This window comes from Rhopilema esculentum, unplaced genomic scaffold (assembly GCF_057945365.1).
Source record: "Rhopilema esculentum isolate cy_ngs unplaced genomic scaffold, ASM5794536v1 HiC_scaffold_23, whole genome shotgun sequence".
In the NCBI taxonomy this organism is placed as follows: Eukaryota; Metazoa; Cnidaria; class Scyphozoa; order Rhizostomeae; family Rhizostomatidae; genus Rhopilema; species Rhopilema esculentum.
Genome location: NW_028300834.1, coordinates 270437 through 296843, shown reverse-complemented (window position 1 = coordinate 296843; position 26407 = coordinate 270437). Strand labels below are relative to the sequence as shown.

The window sequence follows — 26407 nt, the reverse complement described above, 5'->3', positions numbered from 1 at the left end:
ACTTTTTCAATAAAGAAAATTTTTAATCATTATAATAAATGTCTTTAGCTCTGAAAATTTTTAGTCATGCTCAGCATGACCAGCATGACCGCTAGCTTCGCCACTGGGGATCATGTCCCTGATCTCCTGAGAGCAATGGCCGTTGTGAGTAGATTGGACTTTGTCAAGGAGGTGCAAGGGAGATTTAGGAGCATTATTGTCTTTACCCCACTTCTCGATTTTTGCAAGGTCACAGTGAAAAGTGAAGCTGAAATGTTTCTTTGAAGGGGATGTTGATATTAGATATATGTGGAGAATTAAAGGAGAATGAAAAGCTCTGATATGTGTCGTCAGCAAAAGAATGAATACTTTTAGCGGTGGAGATTGGCAGATCGTTTATGAAGAGGATGAATAAAACAGGAGATATGACAGAACCTTGTGGAGCACCAGCATTAATTGAGTGGGGACTAGAGAGCCGTCGACTCTAATGGCTATAGACTTGTCTGAGAGAAAGTTACTAATCCAATTTATTATGGAGACCATACATGGGGAGTTTGAAAAGGAGACCTTTGTACCAGACACGATCGAAGGCTTTTGAGATGCCAAAGAGATAACTATACTCTCGCCAAAAGATTCCAGGGCAGAGGACCAAATATTTGTAGCATAAGCGTAAAGATCACCGGTAGATCTTGCTTGGCGAAAGCCAAACTTGTGATCACAAAGGAGTATGTTGGTTTCAAGGAAGGTGAGAAGTTGTTTGGTGGTGATTGTCTCCATTATTTAAAAAATGAGGGAAGTGGTTGCAATTGGACGGTAGTTGGTTTGGTCAGACTCGCCCCCTTTTTTAAGAATAGGAAAAACGTGGGCTAGTTTCCTGGAGGTTGAAGAAATGCAAAGTAAATAAAAGAGCTGGAAAAGTTTATTAAGAATTGTTGCGAGTTCCGGGCCACAAGTTTTGAGAACAATTGCTGATATACTGTCATGTCCTGTAGACTTAGTAGTTGGGAGAGCTTTGCGCACCTTCCGGGTGGAGAACTTAATCTGTAATATTAAAAGATATGACGGAGAGGGGGGGGGGGGTAATGACAGGGTTGTAACCTTTGATCATCAAGGTTTGAGTTGGTAGCAAAGGTTAATGAAAAGAGGTTGGCTTTGGCTGATGCAATGCTAGAAGAAGATGCTTTTCCTTTTTCCAAAGGAGGAAAGGAAGATGGACAGAAGAAAGATGGACAGAAGTTTTGGGAGTCGACCTTGGCCATGAAGATCTTTTTGTTGATGCGACGGACAAAAGTAGCTTTTGCATTGTTGATAACTTTGGTGCATAAATTGCGAGCTTGGGAGTGCTTCCAATCTTTGAAACGGTGGTTTTCGTTTTGGACAGCTTTGGAACGCTGTGAGTTGAAACACTTAGGAGAGAACTTTTATCCAGGTTTGAAGGAAGATGAAATGAAAAGGTCCATGCCAAGAAGAATTATTTGGTTATAAACGTAGCAGAAGCAGATGGGTCATTAGAGGAACCTGAAGACCAAGGGTATGGGAAATATTATTTCAGGATCAGAAATTTACTTCATTGGAGAAGTTTAGAGTTACCAAAATATTGTTCAATTCTGGTTAATATTCGATGTCTGCCAAAATTACTTAGAACACCCAGCAATTTGTGCTGCCTTTAAACGCTTTTTGTTTCTTTACTCAATTCTACAACATCTGGCCCCCTCACCCTAAGAACAATGTTTACAGTTCAGGCAAAATTTCATACAAGTCACACGAATAAAACATCCATCCTAATCTTCTAATTCCTTTTATAGCAAACCAAAATGTTTTAATGTGGAGAGGGGGTGGCTGAATTTGCCCTTGAGAACTGAATAAGTATTCCAAAATTTTTGCAGAGATTATACATTGAAGGATTCATCAAAAGTCTTATAAATGGAAACCTAGAGAGCGGAGGGATGACGATTTTTCTTACTCAAGGTCATTAATGACGTCTGGAGTGAAAAATGAAGGACCAGTGGATGCTTTCCAGTGCACGGAGTAAGTTAATTTCTGTATGTTTCGTAAAATGAAATACCACAGAAATTTAAGACTTTTCTGTTATTTATAGAAATGATTCTAGAAAAATTGCATAAATGCATGCTTTGAAAGAGTTCAGCGACAGAAAAGACAAAAACAATTTCATCGAAACTAAGCCTTGTCTGATATACAAGAGCGCCCTGAATGTCTCTACATACCTACAACGACATTAAACTGAGTATGGTTATACTACATTTCCCACTTCTGCTATACATCTGTTGAATAGATATAATCAAATTGTCTCAAAGACTAGGTAGTTATTGTCATACATATACAGTCTGGGAAGTCTACTTATTATCTTATTTCACAAGGAAGTTTTGCTTAATGAAGTTGTTTTTCTGCTCATTTAAAAATTCCTTGCTTGATCCAAACAACACTAATAATTTACGAGGCATTAAAACCTTTCCAAAGACACAAGAATGAATAAATGTTAACCCAACTTAACACCTTTAAACCTACACTGATAATACAACTCAAAATACAAAACATAAGAAAGAAATATATTCTACATTTAACTGGAAAAAATATGGTATCTTTGCCACAACATATCTCTTGTGGCTACTTCATACCATTGTTAGCATTGTTCAGAATTCAATAAAACATTGCTTCGTGGCAGCAAAAGCAAGTGACTGACATCCATTCACTTTTTCCCACGGCCAGTAGCAAGTCTCAGTTCTCTTTCATTCTCCCATTTGCGATAGTCGACTCGTTGAAGAAATTCTTGTTTACTCAAAAACCTGATTTAAAAAAAATAAATAAGCTTGACAGGATTGCTAAGGAAATTATTTGGAATCATCTGTCTTTCAAACTAAACTATTTTGTATTTCAAAGAATGAAATTGAATTATCTTCTCCACTGCCTACATTTTCCACACACTATTAATTGCTTGCAAGACCAGCTCTGGGCAAATGCCTGCACACTTGAGCCCAGTTGAGCAAATCAATCTGATGTGTCTGACAATATGCATTGATTTGATCCATTACAAAAAAACACAATTGGGCATGAAATCTGTTTATAAGAATAAAGAAGTTATGAGCAGTGGAAACATTGCACCTAGTTGGAATTCAGCTTAAGGTTAAAATACATACCCATCTTTGCTTTTGTTTCTTAGTTCGTCTTCAATACCCTGTTCCTTTTTGAATGAGTCCCAGTCCTTTTTGGATTTGTCCTGTATAAATACAAGAATGATTTGAAAATAAATTTTATAAATGTATTTTACAACCATGTATTAAGAGGCTTTACCATAGCAGTGGTGAAAGTTTTTAATGAAGTTGTTTTGAGTCTTTGTATCCAGCAATCAAGCATGAAGCAATATAAGCAAAGCATATAATCTTCAACTAAGATCAACATAGATCTATATGACAAAAATGATTTTGTTTTCAAATTCTCCAGAGCTGACATGTACAGAAAGAAGGAACAAAAACAAACAAACTAAAAATTAGAAGGTGTATTTCTTACTAGAGTGCTTATTTTCTGCTTTTTACTAATTGAGCCAAGTACATTGCTTAGGCCACCAGGTCGTTTCTTGCTGAAAACAAATAGAATAGGAACTCTGAAAAAATCTTCTACAAACATTTTGGTAAGACTATCAAAACAAACTTCACATTTTTCAAGGTGTGTTATCAAAAATTTCTTAATAAAAATAACTTCTCAATAACTCAAAGTGTAATGATAAGTAGCCAATTACAGTTTGTTTCTTCCAGAAAAACCTCTTCTTGATTTTTAATTTAAAATTGTGCTCTATGAATCAATCACAAAATGTTCATGTGTTACTGCACATTTTAATACCTTGCTGCACCAGGAACTTCTCTTGGGCTTTTCTCTGAATCTTGCTTCTCTGAAACAGTCTCTTTCTCTTCTATTTTTGTGGTTTCTTTAGGCTTGTTATCAGCAAGGGACCTAGAGATTTTCCTTTATCAGCATTGTAAACACAAGATACAATTTCATTTAACAAGCTTTTTTGTATCTATATTGTTCTGTGCATGTGTTATTTCTAATATGCTGTGGAATATTTTAACAAAAAGCCTCAATAACAGGTCTACTTTTTGCAGCAAAAATTTTCTTTCACCTCTTGCTGAATGATTGGTTGACATGGCTCTAGTCAAGCTCCCCAATTTTATCATTGCCTTATTCTAACAAAAATCATGAGAACGCCTATCTCAGGCCTTTTTATAACGATAACAAAAACATTTTGATATGAAGTTTCTCTGAAATCTCAAATTTCTGCAGACAAAAGTATGCTCGAGCATAATGGTCTTTAATCTATTCCTAATTATCCTGCTGATTGTTGTCTTTTAGAAAAAAACAATTTTTGTTTGCTGTTCATTGAAAAGTTTACTGTGATTTTTCACAAACTTTGAGAAATATATCGATAATTTCATTTTGATCTATTTATATATATATTTATATGATGGATGACATTACCCAAAAATAAATTTAGAATTGCCTTTACAATTAAAAGCTAAAACCAAGTCTAGCTTTTCAAGAAAAATGTTTCAAATTAAACGCTGGATAGCTAAACATACTTCTCTGCAGAGTCTTTCTCTGTCTGTTCATTTACGTCATTCTTTTCCTTGGGGTCTTCATCACCTGATACATCTTCCTTTTAATATAACATGTTTTAATTGTTGACTGTCTATCTTGATACATTTACAAGTTCTGAAAGCTTTTTTAACAATTTTACAAAACAGAAACAAAACCTTTTTGTAGAACATATGAATAGAATATAGGATAGAACCACGCAGTGAGGCACAGATGAATTATGCTTGTGCAAAGTCCTGCATATCAAATTATCCTTAACTTTACTTCTATTCAATTTGATGTTCATTTATCTACAATGAATAAATACACAGTTTAGTTTTACTATGAATATAATAAATGATACAAAATTAAAGTAGTTTATGGATTCAAATCTAGCTAGTTCTGTCAATTATATCACAAATTGCTTGTTTAGTTAGCAATGAGATTCAAGCATTATGCTGATCATAGCAATGTTACATAATAATAAGCCCTTTGATTTATTCAAGCTGGCATTAGGCATCTGATAATAACAATGCATGTGCAACTCAAGCTGAAACATTAAAGTTGTTCTTTTTGACACCTTGAAGCAAATACAACTTTATCTGAATGACATTTATCAAAGTAAAACAGATAAAATGGCCTTGAAAAAAGAAAACATTTTGAGCCATACTAAAGTTTTTTGTCTGTCACTCTTCAGTCTGACACTTCTTCTCTCAAATTTGCACAATGAAAAGATTCTTTATAAAACAGATAGGTAAAAAGTTATTTTCATCCGCTTAGTTTAGTCATTAAGTAACACATGCCTTTGGTTTAGACTTGTTGTTTGAGTTCCCATCTTGTTTCATGGATTCCCAAATATTAGTGATTCTTTTTTTCTCTTCTTCATTTTGTTCATTTTCAGCTTCGTTGTCGTCATCTTCCACTGGTTCATTGTCTTCGTCTGACTCACTGCTAGCCAAAGGTTCTTCACTCTCTTCATCAGAGTCTGGTTCTCGCAATTTTATGCCTCCTCTTTTTCTTCTGGAGCTTAGTATGAAAGTTAATAAAATAAACAATGTTATCTGATCTAAGGCTTGAATAGAGAGACTCAACCAAACATGAATGGCTCTATATGTTTTGGACCAAATTTGATATCATACAATTTAAATTTCAAAGATTCAAAACTGCTTATTTCAAGAACAACTGTTTGTCTCATACTTTAGCCCAAATAAACTTTAACCACATTATACTTACCCTGAACTTTCCAAAAAAGCTTAAATTTTCCTTAAGTATCTCTTGCTTTTAAGGGATACTTTTATGAAAAATTTTCCCCATTTTGGTAATTAGAAAACTTGTAATGCATTAATGCTTGTAGAATTTATATAATCTAACCTTCTGCGCAAAGGAGTAACTGTAGCTTTCTTCTTGGGTGTCCGTCCTTTCTTTTTCTTAGAGTTATAGTCTTCATCATCATCATCATCTGCACTTGCTCCTATAGTGATTTACACATCATTTATGAAGCTATTTACAAAAAATTATATATCTAGTTGTGCTTAGAAAAACTGTTTCTTTGAAAACTTGTAGTCTCTTTGTCTGTAGTACCTCTGCTTTAGGCCTGTTTCAAATATTGTTCCTTCTCATTCATTCAATCACATTATCACAAAGCAGCACAAGCATTCTCTATGCCACTCTAGTACAATGTATTCCTTTATCCCTTCATTTCACTTATCACTTTAACCCTGTTCTCAGCTAGAATTTTCTTTTCCCTGGCTGTGTGTTCTCTACACCTTGAATATAGGACCCCCTGGGTTGGAAATAACTTTATTTTTGCTGACTTTCTTGATTTATGTGATTGCGTTAATAGTCAACAAAGAAAGTTCGAACTTATTGTTACTGCTTTACTTTCATTATGGACAAATTTGAGGAAAAGGCACAATACGTATTCATAGATAAAAAGTATTTGTAAAATAAATTCACCCCATGCTATTATTTCTTGTCTATTCTTAAATTTACAAATTTTGAATCTCAATATCCTTAAAAGTTTATTTTTACAAAAAAGTGTTTTGTTGTATCTGCATGATAATACAACAACTAACATTATCCTCATGCTGATTTCTTGGAAAAAGCTGCGTAAATAATGGACGATTGTAGCGATGGTTGGTTATCGAAGTAGCTTTGAGTGTGTAAGGAATGCATATCTTAAACTTTATATAGGTGTCTTTTTTGTCATCGAAATTATCATACTTTTATAGGGAAATAAAATCAATATGAGTTGTATGGAAACAAAACAAAACAAAACAAAACAGAACAAAACCCAAATGACACGATTGGTTAGACAGCATTCATACTAGATCCAAACCTTCCGGGACGTAATCTTCGTCATCGCTACTTTGATAAGCTCCAACATCTTGATCAGAGTCATCTGAGTCCATCATTTCACGCGCTTTAGTTTGCTTCAACGAAAACCTTCTCAAGTATCTCAAAGCTTCGCCATCTGCAACAAACCATTCGCTAATCTCGGTCGTGCGTGGAAGTTGCAACCTCGTTTCAGTGTGAACTCACAGAAGTTCTGTCAGGAGTTTCTTCCATGTGGTGCAATCCGTGTTACGTAGAGTTGCACACAGTAAAGTTTTCAATTCAATTTCAATTTGTCCAGTAAAGTCCAAAATCTATTGAAGGTACCAGAAGATTGTTGGACATCATGGCTGTTAGAGCTCAGTTTGAAAACAGCAATGAGGTTGGCGTTTTTGCCACACTGACGAATAGTTACTGCCTGGTTGCTGTTGGTGGCTCAGAGAATTTTTATAGGTCAGTACTACATCACTACAATTACAATCGAAAGAAAGAAAAGAAAAGAAACAAAACTAAAACAGATGAATATTTTAATTTCTCTATTCAAAGTTGCAACTTTAAAAGATATGCTAAAGTACTCTGTCCTTTCTAAAATAAAATAACCTAAACAATTCCAAAAACTTGGTACAAGCTACTGGACTCGAAATAACCTAGGTTTACAAATTATTCCTTACCAATCTAAATTAGAAAGTGGGATGGGGGCAAGGGTGAATCAGATAAATCAAATATTTTAAACAAATTATCCTTTGTTTTGCAAACAAGCTCCTTCCAAGAAAGCACAGGTTTTAGACTTTTTCATAACATGTTAATTAACGTGATGATTAAAAAATTTTACTTGGAGAGATGTAACATGTAACACAAAGTGATTTTTCTTGTAGTTCTAAGGCACCAGTGTCACCAGCATTATTTGTGCCAAATATCAAAATATGACACTTTTTCCCACCAATTTCATATATTTGAAACTCAAGTAAAAAATTCTTATGATAAAAGTATACTCTCCTTTTCTAATTTTGAAATTACCATCCCAAAGTTCTCATCATCAGCATAATTTGCATATTGCAGGTCATTCATCACCATCATCATTATCATTCATAAGACAAACAGTTTAATTGATGAAGGTATTGATGATTAGGGGTTGTAGTACCAGTGAAAGAAATTATGGGGGCATGTGGCCTCCAATCAATTTCTTGTCTAAAGAAGTTGTGCTTTCATCAGATACTTGAAAATCATCTAATGTCTAAAAATCATGGGCCTCCCTCTAATCAAAAACCTGAATTTTTGCCACTGTCTTATGCCCCTGTCTTATGCCCCTCCCTGTGGCCCCCTCCCCTCAAGCAATACAAGGTGCTAGATGTTCCATTAAGGTGCACATGTTGCCTTCCTCCAGATAGATAGAGACAAATAAAGAGGGTTGCATCTAAATACAAAGGAATTTACTTTTGCTAAGAGCAGATTGTGATTTAAGCAATCAAGGTCTTGGAAGGTGCTGATTCTTATTTCATGTTTGTAGAGCACACACAGTCCATGAGAGAATGTTTGTCTTAAATTGACCACTAGAAGCCACAAAACTGGGAATGCCAATTATATCCAAAGTGTGACTAATTTTTGGAACATAAAGACAGTTTGAAATTCACAGGATTTCTTCACAAAAAGTATGCTGTCAAAATTTCAAAATATGACCCATCCCCCAGCATCAATGAAATTTAGACATCATCTCATCAAATTTAGACGAAATGCAAAAGTGATCCTTCCAAGACTGGCAGCTGTGTTTTAGATTAGTACCAATAAGAGGGGGATACTTTCATTTAGCTAACTATATTGAGCATCCCAACAGAAGTATCAGGCCTGGCCGTTTGTATTTTTATAGGTGAGCTGTGAATTGCTCCCCTCATTTGCTGAGGCGAGCTAAATCAGTAACACATAGAATGTACTTTAAAGACAATCGACAGATGACTTAATAAGCCCCTTTAGTATCTGTCGGTTGCCTTAATGTAATTGCCTCAGTCAGGAGTGTGCTGTTTTACTTCATTCAATTTGTATTTGCTTTAACCGTGACTTAGGCACCCCCTTTACTTGAAGTATTTAAAAGAACAGACTCTTTCAGTTTCATGTAAAGCTGGCACAACACAAAAACAACAATTCTCTTGCAAAACAATCTTTTTGTTGTACAGAATTTGAAAATGGCTTTGAAAAAATTTTTTAAAACAAGCTGAAGTTATACGTCTAGCACTCTTCAGAGAATAGAACGTCAGAACAAAGGTGGAAAACTTTACGCTAAAATACCCAGTTTTGGATCGAAATAGGCCAATCAGAAAGCGCGAGCACATGACTGTTGAGGTTGTCCAATCAGTGCCGCTTTCCTATTGAAAATGTTACCAACGGAGTCCTAAGGTGAAAACAAGCTCACTTATGTCTACACAAAAGCGGTTGGTCATGTTTATATAGTAGATAGATTCACAAACTGCTAGATGGAACGATGATCAGGCTTTGCCAATGATGCCAAACATGTTGCCGTTATAGTTTTCATCCAATCTGGGTTTTTCAGTAAATGCCGCTGGATAGTGGAATTCCATGTTTTGGTTGTCGTTTTTGATCTGCAAGACAGAGTACCTTGTTCTCTTTGAGGGATAGTTTTGTTTCTATTGCTGGAAGGAACCTGCTGTCTTATTGTATCCCCAATCTACAATTCCTACCAATTTCTTCGACTTTCCTTCCAAAAATATTCCTGTTTTCTTAAGATTGAAAGGTTCTAATCGCTACAAACGTACCTTTCGGTTAAGTATCTTTTCCCAATAGATCAAAGTTTATGCCTATCATAACAAAAACCGCCCAACAAGCAAAAAGTTAATTGCAAAAAATGCAATGACGGGAGAAATCGCTGTTACAAAAATAAACCAATTAACCCTTGTGCGTTTTCATAATTCTCTGAATAGGAAATTTTAGGGGAGCGATTCTTCCTTCATGTTCTGTTTAGGAGAGCAATTCATAGCTCGCCTCAGGTTGCGAGGGGAGCGTGGAGGCGAGCGCGAGCTATCGCTCGCCTCAAACGGCCAGGCCTGAAGTATTGCTAAAAAAGAGGATAAATAGCAGGGGTGTAAAATGGTGGGATTACACTGTGGATAAATTGTCAACTTGTGATATATAATGCAAGAATGTGGCCAACTGTTGCCAAAATTTGCAAATTATTAACCCAGCAAATAAGCAAATGCCAAAGGTATGTATTCTGCATGCAAAATTTGGCTTAGAAGCGTAATGAAGAGTGTCCAAAAGAGGACAGTGCCTCAAACACAAACAAGACAAATAACTGCTATAAAAATCTTTCATGAGGACAATGCTGAAGTACTAAGTTCGGCAAGAAGTTTTGGATATTGACAGCTCTAAGCATCTTGTCTTGAAACACTGTATGGTATACCAAGAACATGTTGAAATGTTATAATTAATAGGTGATTATTGCTGGAATTCTGTTTAAAAGGAAATCAATTTCATGAACTGCATGTTCTGCATCAAAATATTGAAACAGAGATAAGCCCCTCTTGGCATCTTGATCTGTTTTCTGACATTTTTCTTACCCCATTTTTCTTACAACTGTATGATCCTTTTTTATGGTAATATAAAATGAAAACAAACTGTTACGATGACCTTTAATGCATTCTAAAAAGATTAAATACCCAATATAAATGTGTTTTGTTTATGAACTTTATGTACATCACAAAGATTATATAAACAGTATTGCAGAATGATCTCAAAATGTTATTCTTTTTAAAAACGATGTTCCTAATGCTATTGTAGTTCAGAAACCAAGTGCCAATAGTATTCTTAAACAATCACTGTGGAATTGATTTTCAAATGTATTTTTCTTCGAGATGTGGTTACGTCAGCTTACTTATATTTCCTGTGTTTTGTTGTATTGGCTATATATTGCTGATTTTATCCACTCTTAATATGATGAACTTTTTAATTGTAATGCTTTTTAGTAAATCGATACAATTAGTTAAATAGAGGACCCTTGAGTAACTGAGGCCTTCCTCTGTAAATATTTGTATTATTATTATTATTATTATTATTTTATTGTTTGTGTCACTTACTTATTTATTCCTCAAAATTTACCGTTTTGCTCAAGCAATCAAACGCTTGCTTGGTTGTTTTTGCGTGAGTGCTGACACGATGGCAAGTAAACATACAGAATGTGATTTGCTGGTCTTTGCATAAGATGCTGCTGCTGACTGGTTTGCTTTGGATATACAAATTATTGTTGGGTATTAACAGAATAAGACTTTTCGAAAGTTTAAATGTTCTTTAAAAAATATGCAACAAAAGGTTAATCAGCTTCATTTAATAAATGTCCCTGCGTCATGACATTTCTGGAATTAAGCCCTTAACAGAAATGTATATTATGTGTTAAACTATCATGTTTGTTCTTATTTAAGTTTTCTGTAATTAAGGTCTCAATTCTAAGTTTTTTAATGTCTAAAGAGTAAAATATTACCTTTTTGTTGTAGTGTCTTTGAAGGGGAGCTTGTAGATACCATCCCAGTTATTCACACATCAGTTGCAAATTGTAATATAATTGGCAGAATGTCAGCTGGTAAGTTATGATTTTCTTCTGCAAATTTCGACCCGAACTTGTGAGTGGATTTGTACTTGCATCCATATGGAGTAACACTGGCCCTTATAAGACGATTTCAGTAAAAATTGTTTTTCCCAGCTTGTTAGTACTTGCTAATAAAATCAACATTCTACACTCACATTACTTTACGGTATATACATGTTTCTGTAAAGTCCTTTTTAAAGTCAAGATTCTCCAAAAAGGACCTCTCTTCGATGCATTTACTCAATCGTGCAACCTAGATGCATCATATTGTATTAAAATGCATCTATCTATTAGAAAACTAAAAATAACTGGAGCTGGAGCTTACCTCTTATCTTCATTTGTCTCCAAGAAAGAAATCAGATTTCCTTTTCTAACTCATGGATGTACACTACCAGGACAAAAGTATTGCAACACCCAAATGAAAATGGCATAAAAAAATTGAAGTTTTGTAAACTTATAACTTATATGCTGAAATATTCCCCTTAAAAAAGAAAATAATCATGCTAAACCTGTAGTCAAATTCTTTTAAATTTATTAAGGATTTCGCAGTACTTAGAATTACAATATTAACGTAAGAAAGTTTGCAGTTATAGAAAAAATATCTGCAGTGGTTAAATCAAAATATAGACAGGATAAGGAGCTAATAGTTGTGATATAACTTCATGTAACTAGTCTTTTACTTCTAAACATTTCAAAATTTTTCATAGAAAATGATAGCAAAATAGTGAAAGATCAGGAAACAACAAATAGAGTCATTATTCCAGACTTCTTTAGCCCTGAAATCTTCCAACTCAACTTGGGTAATTCTTTGGGTACAGTTAGGCATATAAGTTGGTAAATCATCAATTAGCGATGTGCGGGTTAATGCAGTGAAATATTGCAAAATAATGCAAAACAGTCTCTTTGGTAGAACCAAATAAATGCTAGGGAAATAAGGAAGGCAGCGTTTTTCAAAAAAGCAATACATCCCCCTTGCAAGGTCATTTTTACTCAAATTTACCTGAAAATCTGCAGACTATTATGTCCTTTCTCGGCCATCACAAAGTCCTAACCTTGAAATAAGCGAAAATTTCTTGTTGCCAATGAAAATGATCTGATTTGAAGTCCGTAAGGTTCTCTAAGATCCAAACAAGAAATAACTTAGAGAGTTTATGGAGAATGCAGGAGAATCCCAGTGCATTCCATCAACAAATTTTGTGCATAAATTCCAAAGCAATTTTCCACACTTATCAAAGCCAGAAACACCTACCCGAAATGTTTGTTTATTTACAAGTTACTTGAATTGCTGCTATATACTTCGCTTTATTTGCAGGCCATTGGCTGATTAAACAATAGCTTAATCAGACAACAACAAAAGTTATTCCGTGATCCATCATTAATCACCCTGACAGGTGTTGCAATATTTTTGCCCTGATAGTGTACATCCAGCAGGCCCCCAATGCAACCTTTTGCTGCCAAATATGCATTTTTTACTATAAATCAATCAAGAGTTATCAATGCAGGGTAATTTTAGCTATCAGACACCATATATATTTCTAAACATCATAACTTGGCAATTTTTCATTTGGAAACTAAGCCCAGGAAAGCAGGATGTTACAAACTGTTTTGATAGATTAATGGCATGGTGTTTAAATGATAGATTGATAAATAGTTTATCAAATTTATGGCCAGTGTCAGACACTTGGTCCCCAGGTATTAATTTGTATTGTAATAATTGTATTAATTTTCAAAAATGGTTTGATCTTTATTTTTATATCTCAAGGAAACAGACATGGTCTCATTCTTCCAAACACGACAACTGATCAGGTATTTTGTTTTTGTTTTTAATCCTCAAATTTCCTGTTTAGCCCATATTACCCAATACCAATGCAATTAATCTACTTTTGATGCATAGAATATACAGTATAGTCATTGTTGGCGGTACCTTGTTGACAAATTGATGCCAAGAATAAATTGCCATTTTGCAGTCTCTGGGATTCTTACTTCCTGCAAATCATTGTACAAAATTTGAAGGAGAACTTCAAAGCCTACAAAATTTTTAAAATATTATTAAAAATGTTAAAGTACAATTCTCACTGATCAAGAATAAAACAGAAAAAAGATTTGAACCACTTAATTTCATTTCCTTGTGACATGTAGCCCTAAGTACATCCCTTTTCTATTATTCTCCATAAAAAATCATTGTAAACATATTTTGTTACTACCGAATATGGGCTATTTTTGTATTTTCATAGTAGAGTGTCCCTAGAATTATCTGAACCATTTTTTTCTAAGGAATTCTTTTCTCTTATTTATAAAACTGCTTTATCTTTTAGGAACTTCAGCACATAAGAAATTCCCTTCCAGAAAGTGTACAGGTCCAAAGAGTGGAAGAAAGGCTGTCAGCTCTTGGAAATGTTGTAGTTTGTAATGACTATGTGGCTTTAGTACATCCGGATATTGACAAGGTCAGTATTTATTTTGTGGTTTAACTATTTTGTGTTCTAAAGGACCACCCAAGGTATAATCTACCTTATTGAAGCAAATACAGCTAAGCTTATGAGAATATCAAGTTTACGTTTTTGCTTTTCATTAATTATAACTAATGAGGTAATTTGCTTTTTATTAGTAACTTTTCTACACTTCCATTTAAAAAATATTGGGACAAATTCGATAAACGAATTATGGCGTTGCGTTGGATTCAATTTTGCAACAAAAACTTTTTCAGATTTGGGCAGTCTTTCTCCAAATAATCTAGGCCTACGTATCCCCAAAATGGAATAAAAAGTTAAGAAAATGCTTCAACTTATAAAGTATAACCTTGAAAACACAGGATTTTCCTGAATATAACAACAAAATATGCATAAGGGTTGAATGGCCTAATAGCGGCAAAGTCACATGACCTTCACAAAATTCTAGAGATGTCCAAACAAATTCAACTTTTTAATTTCTTGTTTCCATAACAAAGAAATTTATAAAAGAAATTAGAAAATCAAAATTTGAGGCTTCAAATATAGTTTGCTACATCAACAAAAACACTTCAATTTTATTAAATTATTGCATTTACTTGAGTCACTTTTAAAACTGTGTAACATTCAAGTAGAAGCCATTCTATTCGTTGGCAATTTTGTTATGAGAGAGCATTTTCTTCCTATAAAGCTGGAAAATTGGTATTTTTCATGATTTTTATAGTTTTTGCTTATGTTCCAATATTTAGCTTCTTTTTACATGACAACATAATTTCTAGTAAGGATTCAAACCTATTACTTCGCATTTCCCTCAGCAAAGACCTTTTGTCCAACTTTTTGTCCAAGGCGTGGTAAACTTCTTTGGTCTGCCATCCCTTGGTAAATTTTTTACTGATCTTGTACAGAAAATCTTTTTACACACCAGGAAAGCTGCACTCAATTAGCAGCCGACAATTGATGCAATTTCACAAAATCAATTTGCTTTATTTTAGTAGAGAGCAATTTCTAAGCGCTTCTCAGTTCTTGAATTTCAAAAGCCTCCAGGTTTTTGTCTTAAGGCCTATAGAAATTTTATGGTCGATGTTTTTTTAATTGTTTGGCATACATAAAATGCTTTGAAAAATCAGCAATGTCTTGTGAAAGTTTCATGGAAATATCTGCTGTACTTATTTAATGAGAAAGATTTTAAAAAAATCTATCCAAATTTGTTGCATAAAATGTCTATGAAATTTGGAAGTTTATCCTAATACTTTTTTAACGTTAGTGTACTTTCAAGTTCCAAATATCTTATTTCTGAGATAAAGTTTTCAAGATAAAATGAATAGAGAGAGAAAGGGGTTGGGGAATCACTACATTCCCCAAGCTTCCCATAATTTATGCCACTGTGGTAAGCCATTGAAGTATTGTGAGGCTTGACTTCAGTTATAAGCTGAAGGGGCACTCCATCTTAAAGGGGCACTCCAGCCCAAAATTCTTATTTCAGAACACAATGTAATCAGACCTTCTGAAAAAGAAGCTGCTTTTAATTTCTTCATATCGCTAACAGTTTTGTAGTTAAAAGCGTTTGTAAATTTGGTCATTGAGTTGAATTGTTTTTTAATCGCGTTATCGGAGCATTTCGGATTGCATCACAAACATTGTCTGCCTTGATATTTGCACGGCAAGTATCATCAAATGTCCAAAGGTACAATGAGAACCTAGCAAATGGCAGAAAGAGCCCAGCAGCGGCATGCTTAATTAGAATGCCAAACTTTTATCTGAAATCAATTTAAAGAGACAAATATTGATGACCAGTCTTGATATTTTGATCGAGTATGAAGTATCTTATTGCCAAATCTATCTGAAAGGGCAGTCAAATTGTCAAATTAGGCCAACAAGACAGAAACACGAGGATGTTGACAGACTGCCATGGAGTTTGATGCAGTCTGTATTGACAGGTCAGTTTCCTGTATTTAAAGAGAAGATTCACTTATTTTCATCAGCTCTACCTTCAGTGCAACAGGTAAAAAAGCAATCACAAAAATTTATTCAGGAGGGAGGACCAAAACAAAACCAGTACCAATACCAGGAATCAAAGCTGTATGAATTTATACAGTAGATTCATTAGGGTGAAGAGCTTTATATCATCATGAATTATTGGACAAAAACCAGGACAATCAAGGACATGGAAGTATACAAACTTTCAAGACAAGACTAAACAACCAACCATAGTCATAGTCAGAAAACTTTTAACTATAAACTTGTTCTCAAACAAAGAAAGTAAAGGATTTGAGATGATATTAATATTTAAACTTTTCCAATAAACTTGTGTAAATATATTTTTTTGTATTTAATCTAAAAGCTTAGGCAGAGGCCTTGTCAGCTCCTTGAAGCTGTCAGAATTTTAACCTGCTATATCAATGAATAACCAATGCATGTTGGTATTATTGAATTGTATTTATAAATACCAATGAACTAACTAGCAAATTCACAATTTCAGTTGCACTTGAAAAATTTTCTTATAAAAGTATCATGAAGCAATAATCTATTGCAAAGTTGCTAGAAAATACTTAGTACTGAAAATTTCAATTTGTCACTACTAGTTTGAAATAATAACAGTGGATTTGCAAACTATATATAGATAGCAACCAAATTATCTATTAACTTAAGATTATTTTAAAAATAGTCTCGTTTGTAAACATTTTCATACAAAAACAGTTGTCTTTTTGAACAATTTGTTGAGGTCTTTGTGGTAGCACTTTCAGGGGAAAATGGGGGCAAGTTATCACTCCCCCAAAGCCAGTGGCCAATGGCCAGATAACAGGATACATGGAATCTCCAACCAGTGGCGGCGCCAGGGGGTGGTATGGGGGGGGTAATTACCCCCTCCACTTTTTTCGAAACATGGTCTACATATTTCGTTTAAAAACGGGTTAAAAAGCACTAGGTCATATTTCCTAAGGAAATTTGAACTGGTACAATGCACTGAAACGAGGCGATTAGGGCGTGGTCTCACTGGCTACGCCCATTACCCTCCCACTCGGCAGTAGCTGGCGCCGCCACTGTCTCCAACCTACTTCTAGCATTGTCCAATATTTCTGCTGATCCATGAAAGAATTTGGTACCTTTTTATGCCTAAAATAATAATGTTGACAGGGATAAATAGATATCATTACCTTGCACACTCAGAGGCATTTAGGTATTTAGATAATAGATATTTAAAAGGGTAAAAAAGAAATTGAGAAAGGCAACCTCTGTCACTATAGCAAATAGCATTTAAGGTTCATATTCATTTGAAGAAACACAAAGATAAATTCAAATGATATACTCTAGTGTCTCTAATAGAAGGGGGATGTAATAAAAGTGGGGTGTTCATCACGGCCAGTTTTCAATAGAAGGGGGGTGCTAATAGAAAGGGATGTTCATGTCGGCCAGTTTTTAATAGAAGGGGTTGCTATTAGAAGGGGGCTGTCCAGGTTGGTCAATTTTCAATAAAATATTAGCAAATTTCAAAAGCAAAGGGGAGCTAATAGAAGGAAGGATGTTGGTAAATCTTTTGAATAAAAGGCAATAGAATTAGTAGGATGGCGACACTGGGTACTTGATAATGGATAGATGGTTAGAGATAAAGATAGACAAACAAAACAAGGGGAATTATGACAATTAAAAAATAACTACATAACATAACAAGGGGAATTATTGACAAATGAAAATTGCGTGTTCTGGTCATGACAGATTTGTAAAATTTAATAGAAGGGGGTGCTAATTAGCGACGGGGGGAGGGCAAATTCTTCTGAAATTGATACACGGGGGGCCCGTCTATTAGAGACACTAGGGTAGACCATGCTTATATGAATCATTGCTAGAATAGCAAAGGTAAAGAATTCTGCAAGGGTGAAAATCCCATTTTTATCTTTGGGGTTGTAGGAGACTTTTGCCCTGTGAAATTGAATATTGATTTGACAAAATTTTCTAAAATTATGCAATTATGGTAGATTAAAAAGATCAATAATACAATGAAATAGCCAGAACTCCAACATTGAAGGGGAAACATGGTAGAATACCAAGACAAGGGCTTCAGGAGACCATCCTCTGAAAATTTTTACACCTCTGCACCTTGGGCAAGGGTTCAGTGCACAGATCATTGGCAGTGGTTGAGTGCTCCTTGTTGATTTGCAAATTTCTATTTTTGTTTTATGCAACTTTTTGCTTGAGAGCCCCAATTGTACTTTTCATAGTACCACATCTCTGGGCAGTGGCGGTTTTTGGAACTGTGGGTCGCGGAGCCAAGAACATCTAAGGGGCCTTTGTTCTTTACAATGTCTATCTTTTTTCTTAGGTGTGGGGCCCCTTTTGTCTACCATAAGCGCAGGAACTGGAGCCATGACCCCCGTTAAAACCACCACTGCCATTGGTGGGCATTTCATGAGTCTAGCTGTTAGAAATCTTACATTTAGAAGAAAAATTTCTCAAAGCCCAGCAAACTGAGTGTTTAACTTAAAGTTTAAGAATGGAGGGTTAGAATCACACTCCACTAAACCCCCTCAGAACCTCTACACCCTGTAGTTTCCTCAAATGCTCAAAATGGTAAAATAATAAGGATGAATTGTGGAAATGGATTATGTACTGGAAAGATTGCATCTTGTGAATGAACAATTAGCTATCTTCTTTCCAATTTCGTAAGCCTGGGGGTTCTACTTCAATTGGAGTCAAGTCATCAATTATTTTTCAGCTTCTTGGAAATACCTGTCATGGGGCTTGAGTTTTACATGCAATTTTTCGTAGTAAAGGATTTATTGATCAACCATAAATCGTCTGGAGATAATTTTCCTAGCTTTCTGTCAATACAGCTCATACAGAAAGTTAATCTACAACAACGTCATATAGATAAAGAGTTTTGATCGGCTTAAAAATTAATAATGGCAAACCTATATAAATATTGTCATACCAGGTATTTTTATGTCAATATATTCATAACAGGTATTACATTTGTATGTCAATATATTCAGTTAGCCTGCTTCTGTGATGTCATATGAATGTCTTACCGTACCATGCGATTTCGAAGACGTCATTTAAATATCATAACATTTTGACATATTCAAATTATTCAAAGCCAAGCCAGTCATCTTTTCTTCTTGTTTGAATAACATCGAGGTAAATTTTCACAGTAATTCTGCACAAGATAAGTTATTTTGTAATTATTCACAATATGACAAGTGTTTGGAAATGCTTACGTTGTAAGTGTAGAGTTGACCTAAGAAATGTTAGCTTGCTTTAAAAAGTCATAAAAACTAGTCAAATAGGTCTTTATTATGCAAGCGGGATGCAAATACGCTCTAACCTTTTTAAACTATGCTCAGTGTTCAAGGTTTTTGAATTGATCAGTTTTTATGTCTTTAGGAAACAGAAGAAATTTTGGCCGACACACTGAAAGTAGAAGTATTCCGACAGACGATAGCTGGTAACGTTTTGGTCGGGTCGTACTGCAAAATAACGAATCAAGGAGGACTGGTAAGTTTTAGTTGCATGTATACCGTGAACAAGAGGCGTAAATCTTGTTAATATCGTCCAGCGCCAGCCATCTTGATCTGAAGCTGTTTTAAAGACATGGGAAATTTCTTTCGACGTTTTGCAGAAGTTATGTGTGTACGAAACCTGGTGGATGAAGGAGGATTGCGGTAAGACAAAACGGATCTAGGTTCTGCTATGAGGATTCTTACCTGGCTAGTTTAGAATTCGAATCACCAACTGTGCATAATTTATTTTGTCATTAGACCTTAAATAAGGAACCAACTCAAAATTTCGACCCCCGAAAGTTGCAAAAAGATTTTGGCCATATGAAGTGGGGATAAAAGTTCTACCGAAAAATGGTTTTACATGCTTTGTATCACATACATGTTGCGAGAAACAAGGGAGAGAAACCAGTACGACTGAATTTTTGGTAACCTAGTGTTTCTACGGTCCGATGGTCATCAACAGAAATTGATTGATCATGTGAAATCCGAAAGTAATTGAGAAAGCTCTCGGTCGATGGGGATTTCTCGGTACAAGGCAAGCTTCTGCCTAACGATAATGGCTGCTCACGTCGATGAAATTAAAAAGGTTGATATAACCAAGAAAGAATTAAATCAGTCAAAAAAAAAGTTTCGAACCGCTCCCAACCGACCTCTTCTACGCCTACTAGGTATTAGATCCTAACTTTCCCGTTATAAAAATTGCATTCAAACCATGAATGATAGAATTATACTACTTGCTAACCCCCCTGTGAAAGCTTGTCCAGAATAGAAAACGTTTTTTCCTCTTTCATCCTTTCTGTGCCATGTTCGTTCAAAATTGGTTTGTTTTTAATTTTCATCGATCGTGACGCAATCACGCCTTCGTTCAAGTCTTCCGGCATCGGCCTCCAGACGACCCGCTTGCAGGCACTCGTACTCTTGCTCGCTTCAACTTTCTTCCCCTAAATTAGACCCCCTTTCTGTATTCAAGACAACATTGAGCCTTTTTGTGATAGTCTTTGCTGTTCACATAACAAACTAGAACGACGAAAAGTGTTTTTGGCGATGCCAATTTCTTTGCGTTGATGCCTCTTTAAGCATTCAAATTTTAATAAGGGTGAACCTGATGTTGATATCGATGGCTGATAGCACTGAAGTCACGAAAGACATTCTGTCTGCAATAAATCTTCAGAGCAATGTCTTGGTTTTTTTCTACCTAGCACAGTAAAAAAGGTTAGCTGCACCGCGGCCAACAATCATAGGAAAGTCAATGGAAACAAAATAATTGCATTTGTTATGTCCAGAACACGCCATTATTCTATTGTTTGGATAAAAGGTTTCAAAATTTTACTTATCTGGAGGAATGATGATTACTGTTCTGGACACTGCCCAGGGGAGTGCCCTTGAAAGAAATTTGAATTCAAACTTCCAAGCTCCATTGCGTGAACTAGATAAGAAGGGTTTGACGCTGAGTATGGCTGATCTGTTTCCAAATTAAGAGTTTTAAGCAAGAATCTAGCGGTTATAGCTGAACCATGTAGCTTTTTGCATTTTCAGACGCATTTTTAAAGCTCAAAAGTGCTAAGCATCTTTGAAGGGGATGATGTTTTGATATAGTTGAACACCAAAACAATAAACATTGCTGCTAAGACAGCAACTCTATTTTTTTCTGATGACTAGGAAGGTTTAACTAAGACAGTAAAATGGCTTATTTTCGCCTTCTTGCCAAGTTTAATTTTGTAAACCCTTATTAGCGTCTCATCGTTATCTTCATTTAATTAGAGATAATTAAGAACTAAATATAAAACATATAAGTAGATGATTATTTCAATCCTTGATTCAGTATTTAGGCTTAAAAATTGAATTCATAGCATGGGTTTTGATATCTACAGATAAAATTGCTGTTTTGGTTAATCAGCCATAGTTGTTGAATAACACATCTGTATGTTGTTTTTTAATATATTTAATGGTTTCAATAAAAACTGCTGCTGGCTAATTTCGTGTAATGCTTTAGCAGTGTAGGCGCTGTTTAGAAGTATTTGATGTATAGTAAAAAAAAATTCTACGTTGCTTCACAAGTTTCGTTTTCTGAGAACGAGACGACAGACGAAGACGCATTTCAATAATAAATTTCTGACGATGAATTGTTATAGTTATGTTTTCTTGCAAATAATTAAATACTGGTGAACATCGGCTAAATGAAACTCGTTTTAGTAATGATTTTATATTGCGTGATGATCTTCATTTGGCGACTTCAATTAAAAACAGCATCTTGTTTGAGGCAAATGAGGTGATTACTTAATGATAAGAAAGACTTCACTTTACATTTCATAAGCACAGAGTAATTTAATATAATAGGAAGTATTTTCAGAGCTGGACAAACCAACCTTGACGAAGTGGGACTTTTTTCCCTTGTGATCCCAAAACACATACAAGTAGATCTCTACAGTGTATTCTACAGCGCTTTTGTACGTGCCCATATACTTTTTTAATCTCATCATCATAGCTCCCTTCACTTTCCCAACGTGAATCCAGCGCAATACGAATTTCTTTACAACTTACTACCACCTTACCTACCATCATACACTTATCTATGTCTAAAATTTATTCCGTTACCTTTCTATATGATTTATTTCCATATAACCGTTGTCCCAACTCTGACACTTGGCGTCACTACCCCCCCCCCCCCCCCTCTCAACTAATGTATTGCATGGTATTTTTGCTGGCTTTCCCTTTCACACGGTTGAATTATTTAGTTGACAGGTAACGTCTTTGTCTGCCAAGCTGTTTGAGATCTTCTTTATATCTTGTTATTATACCTATTAAAAATATAAGCTTCTTTTTGGCAAGGCTAACTCTGTCTTCTTTGACGTGGTCGGGAAAGCTCATATCTAACATGCCTTGTATAAAGCTATTTAAATTGCGACAGGCTCTCAGCTCTTTTTGGCCCTTTCCTTTTATTTTCCAATAGTTTTTGTTTGAATGCCGAATCAAAGCTCAGATGTAGACAAGCCTATTTTTCTTGATCATCTGGCTAGACCGATCTACCCTAATACTACCCTAATACCTCAAGGTCTCTGTATCTCTTTCCCAAGCCCATTACCCTACACTTTCCTCGTCAACCCTGTCTTTCTTTTTTCTCCAGATTTAATGCATAGTAATGTTATTTTAACCATATCCTTCGTGAGCAACTGGAAGGACGAACATCTAAGAAAGGTACTTCATGTAACTTCCTCGCTGCAAGAACATCTAAGTAAGGTACTTCATGTAACCTTGCAAGAGAATCGTACTTCCTCGCTGTCTTTCATTTTTTTATAAACAATTGGTTTGACATTGTTGCAAATAATGAATTTTAATTTTCCTGGTGTAGGTGCACCCGAAAACATCAATCGAGGACCAAGATGAGCTCTCCTCACTACTTCAAGTTCCATTAGTGGTGCGTTTAACTTTGCATTTTAAAAATAGCTTTGAAAAAAACAAACCTTCCTTTTTTGTATATGTTTGATTTTACAAAGCTATTTTTAAAGATTTTTTGCTTTTCAGTTTTTCTTACATTTCTTAAGCGAGCCATTAAAATTTCATTCATGTCCTTGTGTTTGAAACTTTGTATGTTCAACAAATACGTCAAAATTACATCCACGTTTTTGCAATTTTAAATTTTATTAAGTGAGCTTGAGATTTTTTTATATATTATCCACTTGCCCCTTAAAAGTTTCTGTGAACTTGTTTCTAATCCGATGTTCTCGTTGACGAGCCTATTCTGCTTATATGCATTTCCCGGGATCCCCGCTCTTTTGCATCTTATTTTGTCATTTCTTGCATTTTTTCTAACGATGAAGCCAAAATTATATCTAGCCCGTTAGATTCTTCTGCAATAAAGATGAACTATTCTAGGGGTTTCAGTGTGAATAAATCATGGCACTCACAAAGTAATGAAAGAGTGCAAATAAATACACTTTGTTTTTTATGCAACCAATTTTTCATTCCTACAATACAATCATTTCCCACGAAAAGCTTACGAAAAGCCAGAAAAATTTCCATTCAGCCAACAGGTACTGCAAGCTTTAAAGCTGGACATTATTCTTACCATCACCATCTTTATTAGTTAAGTTGCAAAGCTGGCATCAAATTAAGATATCTTTCAATACATATTCTGCAGGCTGGAACAGTCAATCGAGGGAGCGATGTAATTGGTGCTGGCATGGTAGTAAATGATTGGTCCGCATTTTGTGGTCTTGACACTACAAGTACAGAGCTGTCAGTAATAGAAAGCATATTCAAACTTGGAGATAACCAACCCTCGGCCATTGGCACCTCGATGAGAGCTTCCCTAATAGACAGGTATGCAATCTTTTATAAAGTGGGTTTTTTCGATAGACTGAAAATCAAAACGTAGGCTTGTGGAATGCAAAGAATGAGCACATGAATTGAAGGAAGCACCTGGATTGATTTTTGGGGCATTGAATAGAACATTTTTCATCTTTTTGATATCCCGGCAATTAACAATGAAATTGAGATTTTTTCCTGTAACTATCTTAATTGTAAGGGATTTCCATTCTGATCTCCGTTTTCAGCGATGTTTTTAGGATTTCGTCGACCTTGAAAAACTATTTGGCATTTGTATACAATAGAACAAGTAGATCTTACGAATTTAGTTTTACAGCCTCGTTTTCTTAAACACTCTAAATTCATTCTACGGTGCTGGTCATCAATCCAAATCTTTATTCATAGTTTAGTACAGAAGTTTGATAAATATGTTTTCAAAATGAGGCCGTAAGTTGAGCTGCTGTTTCGGATGCGTTCTACTGAGCGCCTACAACCTCGCGTCAGTATCTGCAGTTTTGTCAGTTGCCAAAGTCTGGATACTTCAAAAGAATTCTATAATACACGAGACCACTGCTTAAAATATTATGTTATAAAGGCGGCCTGCTTTGTGTTTAGTCCTCATATTGCCTACATCCTGGAATAGAGACACCTCAATAATACCTGACGAATAAATTCTGTATTACGCTATTACTTTAATGGATGGAAAATCGCATTATTTAGTGTAACAAAGTTTGCTTGTCATTTTCCCCCAAATATTTATATTTGGATAAGTTAGTTTTAATTTTTTTCTATCTTCCATCCTTAGTATGACCTGAATTTATGGATATTGCATCTGCCAAACAGCACGACAAATTAGGAAATGGTTTGTTAAAACGGGACGTTTATATTAAATGTAATACTGGTACTAAATTGATCTACTTAATTACCAGTCGGTAACCAGGCTATTAATCAAAATTCCGGCAGGTGTAAAGCTTTTTGAAAACTGGCTGCATAGTCAATTGAGCCAACAGACTATAGTTTCCCGTGAAAGCCTCACCATAGTCGTTTTCATCTGCAAAGCAATGAGCTGTTGTCTCAGTTAGGTCGTTTGAATCAAACACTTCTACATTCTGGTATTAACTTTTGTTATTTTGGTCGATAAGGACTATCATTGGTTATTTTTGCTCGCACAGTCCTTTTCATAACGGAAAGTTTTCCCTCCCTTGATCAGCAACAATTGAAAATAAACCCTCCAGTAAGTCAATATCAATGTTAACGGATATTGTGATGGCCTAGAAGGAAAAAGGTCCTGTTACCTTGTGTGTAGCGAGGCACCGTAGACAGGAATATGACAGCTTTGTATTCAATGCCGTTTGCGCGTATATCTGGGCATACATGATCTGGGTTAGGGTTTGCCCAAATTCTTCCATCTTTGCTTTTTTAAAATTGATTTTGCCTGTAATGCAAAAGTTGGTCTTATTCTAGATGTATGTTGAAAGCCACGAAAATTCAAACAAAAAGACAATTTCTACACAGATAATTTTCAACGTTTTCTTGAGATAGTCTCAAAATTATAAATGATAAAAGATGTAACAAGGCAAAAGATAATAGACAGTTGATAATGAATGCAAATGAATGATTTTGTAACATGCCGTAACAATTGATTACTTTATTACCCATACAATTTGGCAAAATTTAGCTGTTTTGTATTTTTTTTTGGCTGGCCGAATTGGGCCTAAATCTTAAAGTATATGAACGTAAACCATTCCAATCATCTGGCAACCCTGATCTGGGTACAGTCTAAAGACTTCCTATTTGCCCTCGAACCATTTGGTATGACAGACCAGTTTTTTCTTTTAATTCCTGCTTGTGATGTTTTTTTCCTCTGTACTCATTAGAGGGGAAAACACACTGTCCGCAAGGATCGCGTGACAATTTCAAGAAATATGTAATCAAATGTAGCTTTTAATTCAACTGTTACCTCTTCGAATAGAGTTTTATAAAACTGAATCTTCTTGCTGCGTTTCTTTGTCATAATTATAAGGTTAGAAAACGTTTAGCAATTGTCTCCAGTACTTCATTGCATTGATCAATTGTAGCGGAACCGTGTGGAGATTACATGATCGCTTTTTATATATCGCTATTAAATTCAAACCGTATTTTTCCGTCTGACTGTGTATGTAGATTGTGAAAGTACATTGTCAATACCTTATTATTTCTTCATCCAACTCGATCAGAAGAAGTGAAGAAGTTCAGCCCATAGAAAGTAGACCTTTAAATGAGTCGCAATTCTTCCTTCTAGTGTCACCAGTAAAATTTTGATTGTAGCTACCATTTTGAAATTTTAGTCTATTTTGTGCGTGAAAATGAATGATGGGATGCTTTTTAATTTTGCTCTGTATACATTTCTGTCCCAAAAAGCAGTCTTGTGTGCGTTTCTTGTCATTCACTTAGCTTCTCTTATTCCAAATCGCCCCTATGTTGTCTTTTCATTCTGAAAAGGTTTTACGAAGGGCTTACATTGAATCTGTCCACGTTTTACCCTCTGATGCAAAAAATAAACACACTACATACAACAAGAAAGATCCGATTGAAAAGGACAAATGTAAATATGCAAAGTACCTTGTTTTGAATGTTGTAGCCGTTTTTGTCGTGTTTCCCTTGTCATTTTGAAATTGTGTCGTACCGTACTG

At 35.1% G+C, this 26407-nt stretch overlaps 2 protein-coding genes across 2 annotated transcripts; one reads left to right on the top strand and one right to left on the bottom strand.

The window, feature by feature from the left end:
• Positions 1–2146: 2146 nt before the first annotated feature.
• LOC148957498 (uncharacterized) lies at positions 2147–7121 on the bottom strand. Its single transcript, XM_089115204.1, has 8 exons — positions 6905–7121; positions 5938–6037; positions 5366–5592; positions 4572–4644; positions 3835–3945; positions 3505–3574; positions 3135–3214; positions 2147–2783 (listed from the first exon to the last, which is right to left on the bottom strand). The coding sequence occupies exons 1-8, from the start codon at positions 6978–6980 to the stop codon at positions 2687–2689; spliced, it is 834 nt and encodes a 277-aa protein (XP_088971330.1). The 5' UTR covers positions 6981–7121; the 3' UTR covers positions 2147–2686.
• Positions 7122–7217: 96 nt separating this feature from the next.
• On the top strand, positions 7218–26103 carry LOC135691272 (eukaryotic translation initiation factor 6). The gene is made up of 8 exons (XM_065209087.2): positions 7218–7353; positions 11397–11482; positions 13251–13294; positions 13804–13935; positions 19315–19425; positions 22780–22845; positions 23569–23750; positions 24541–26103. Exons 1-8 carry the CDS (start codon positions 7247–7249, stop codon positions 24548–24550), a joined length of 738 nt encoding a protein of 245 aa, XP_065065159.1. The 5' UTR covers positions 7218–7246; the 3' UTR covers positions 24551–26103.
• The last annotated feature ends 304 nt before the right edge of the window (positions 26104–26407 follow it).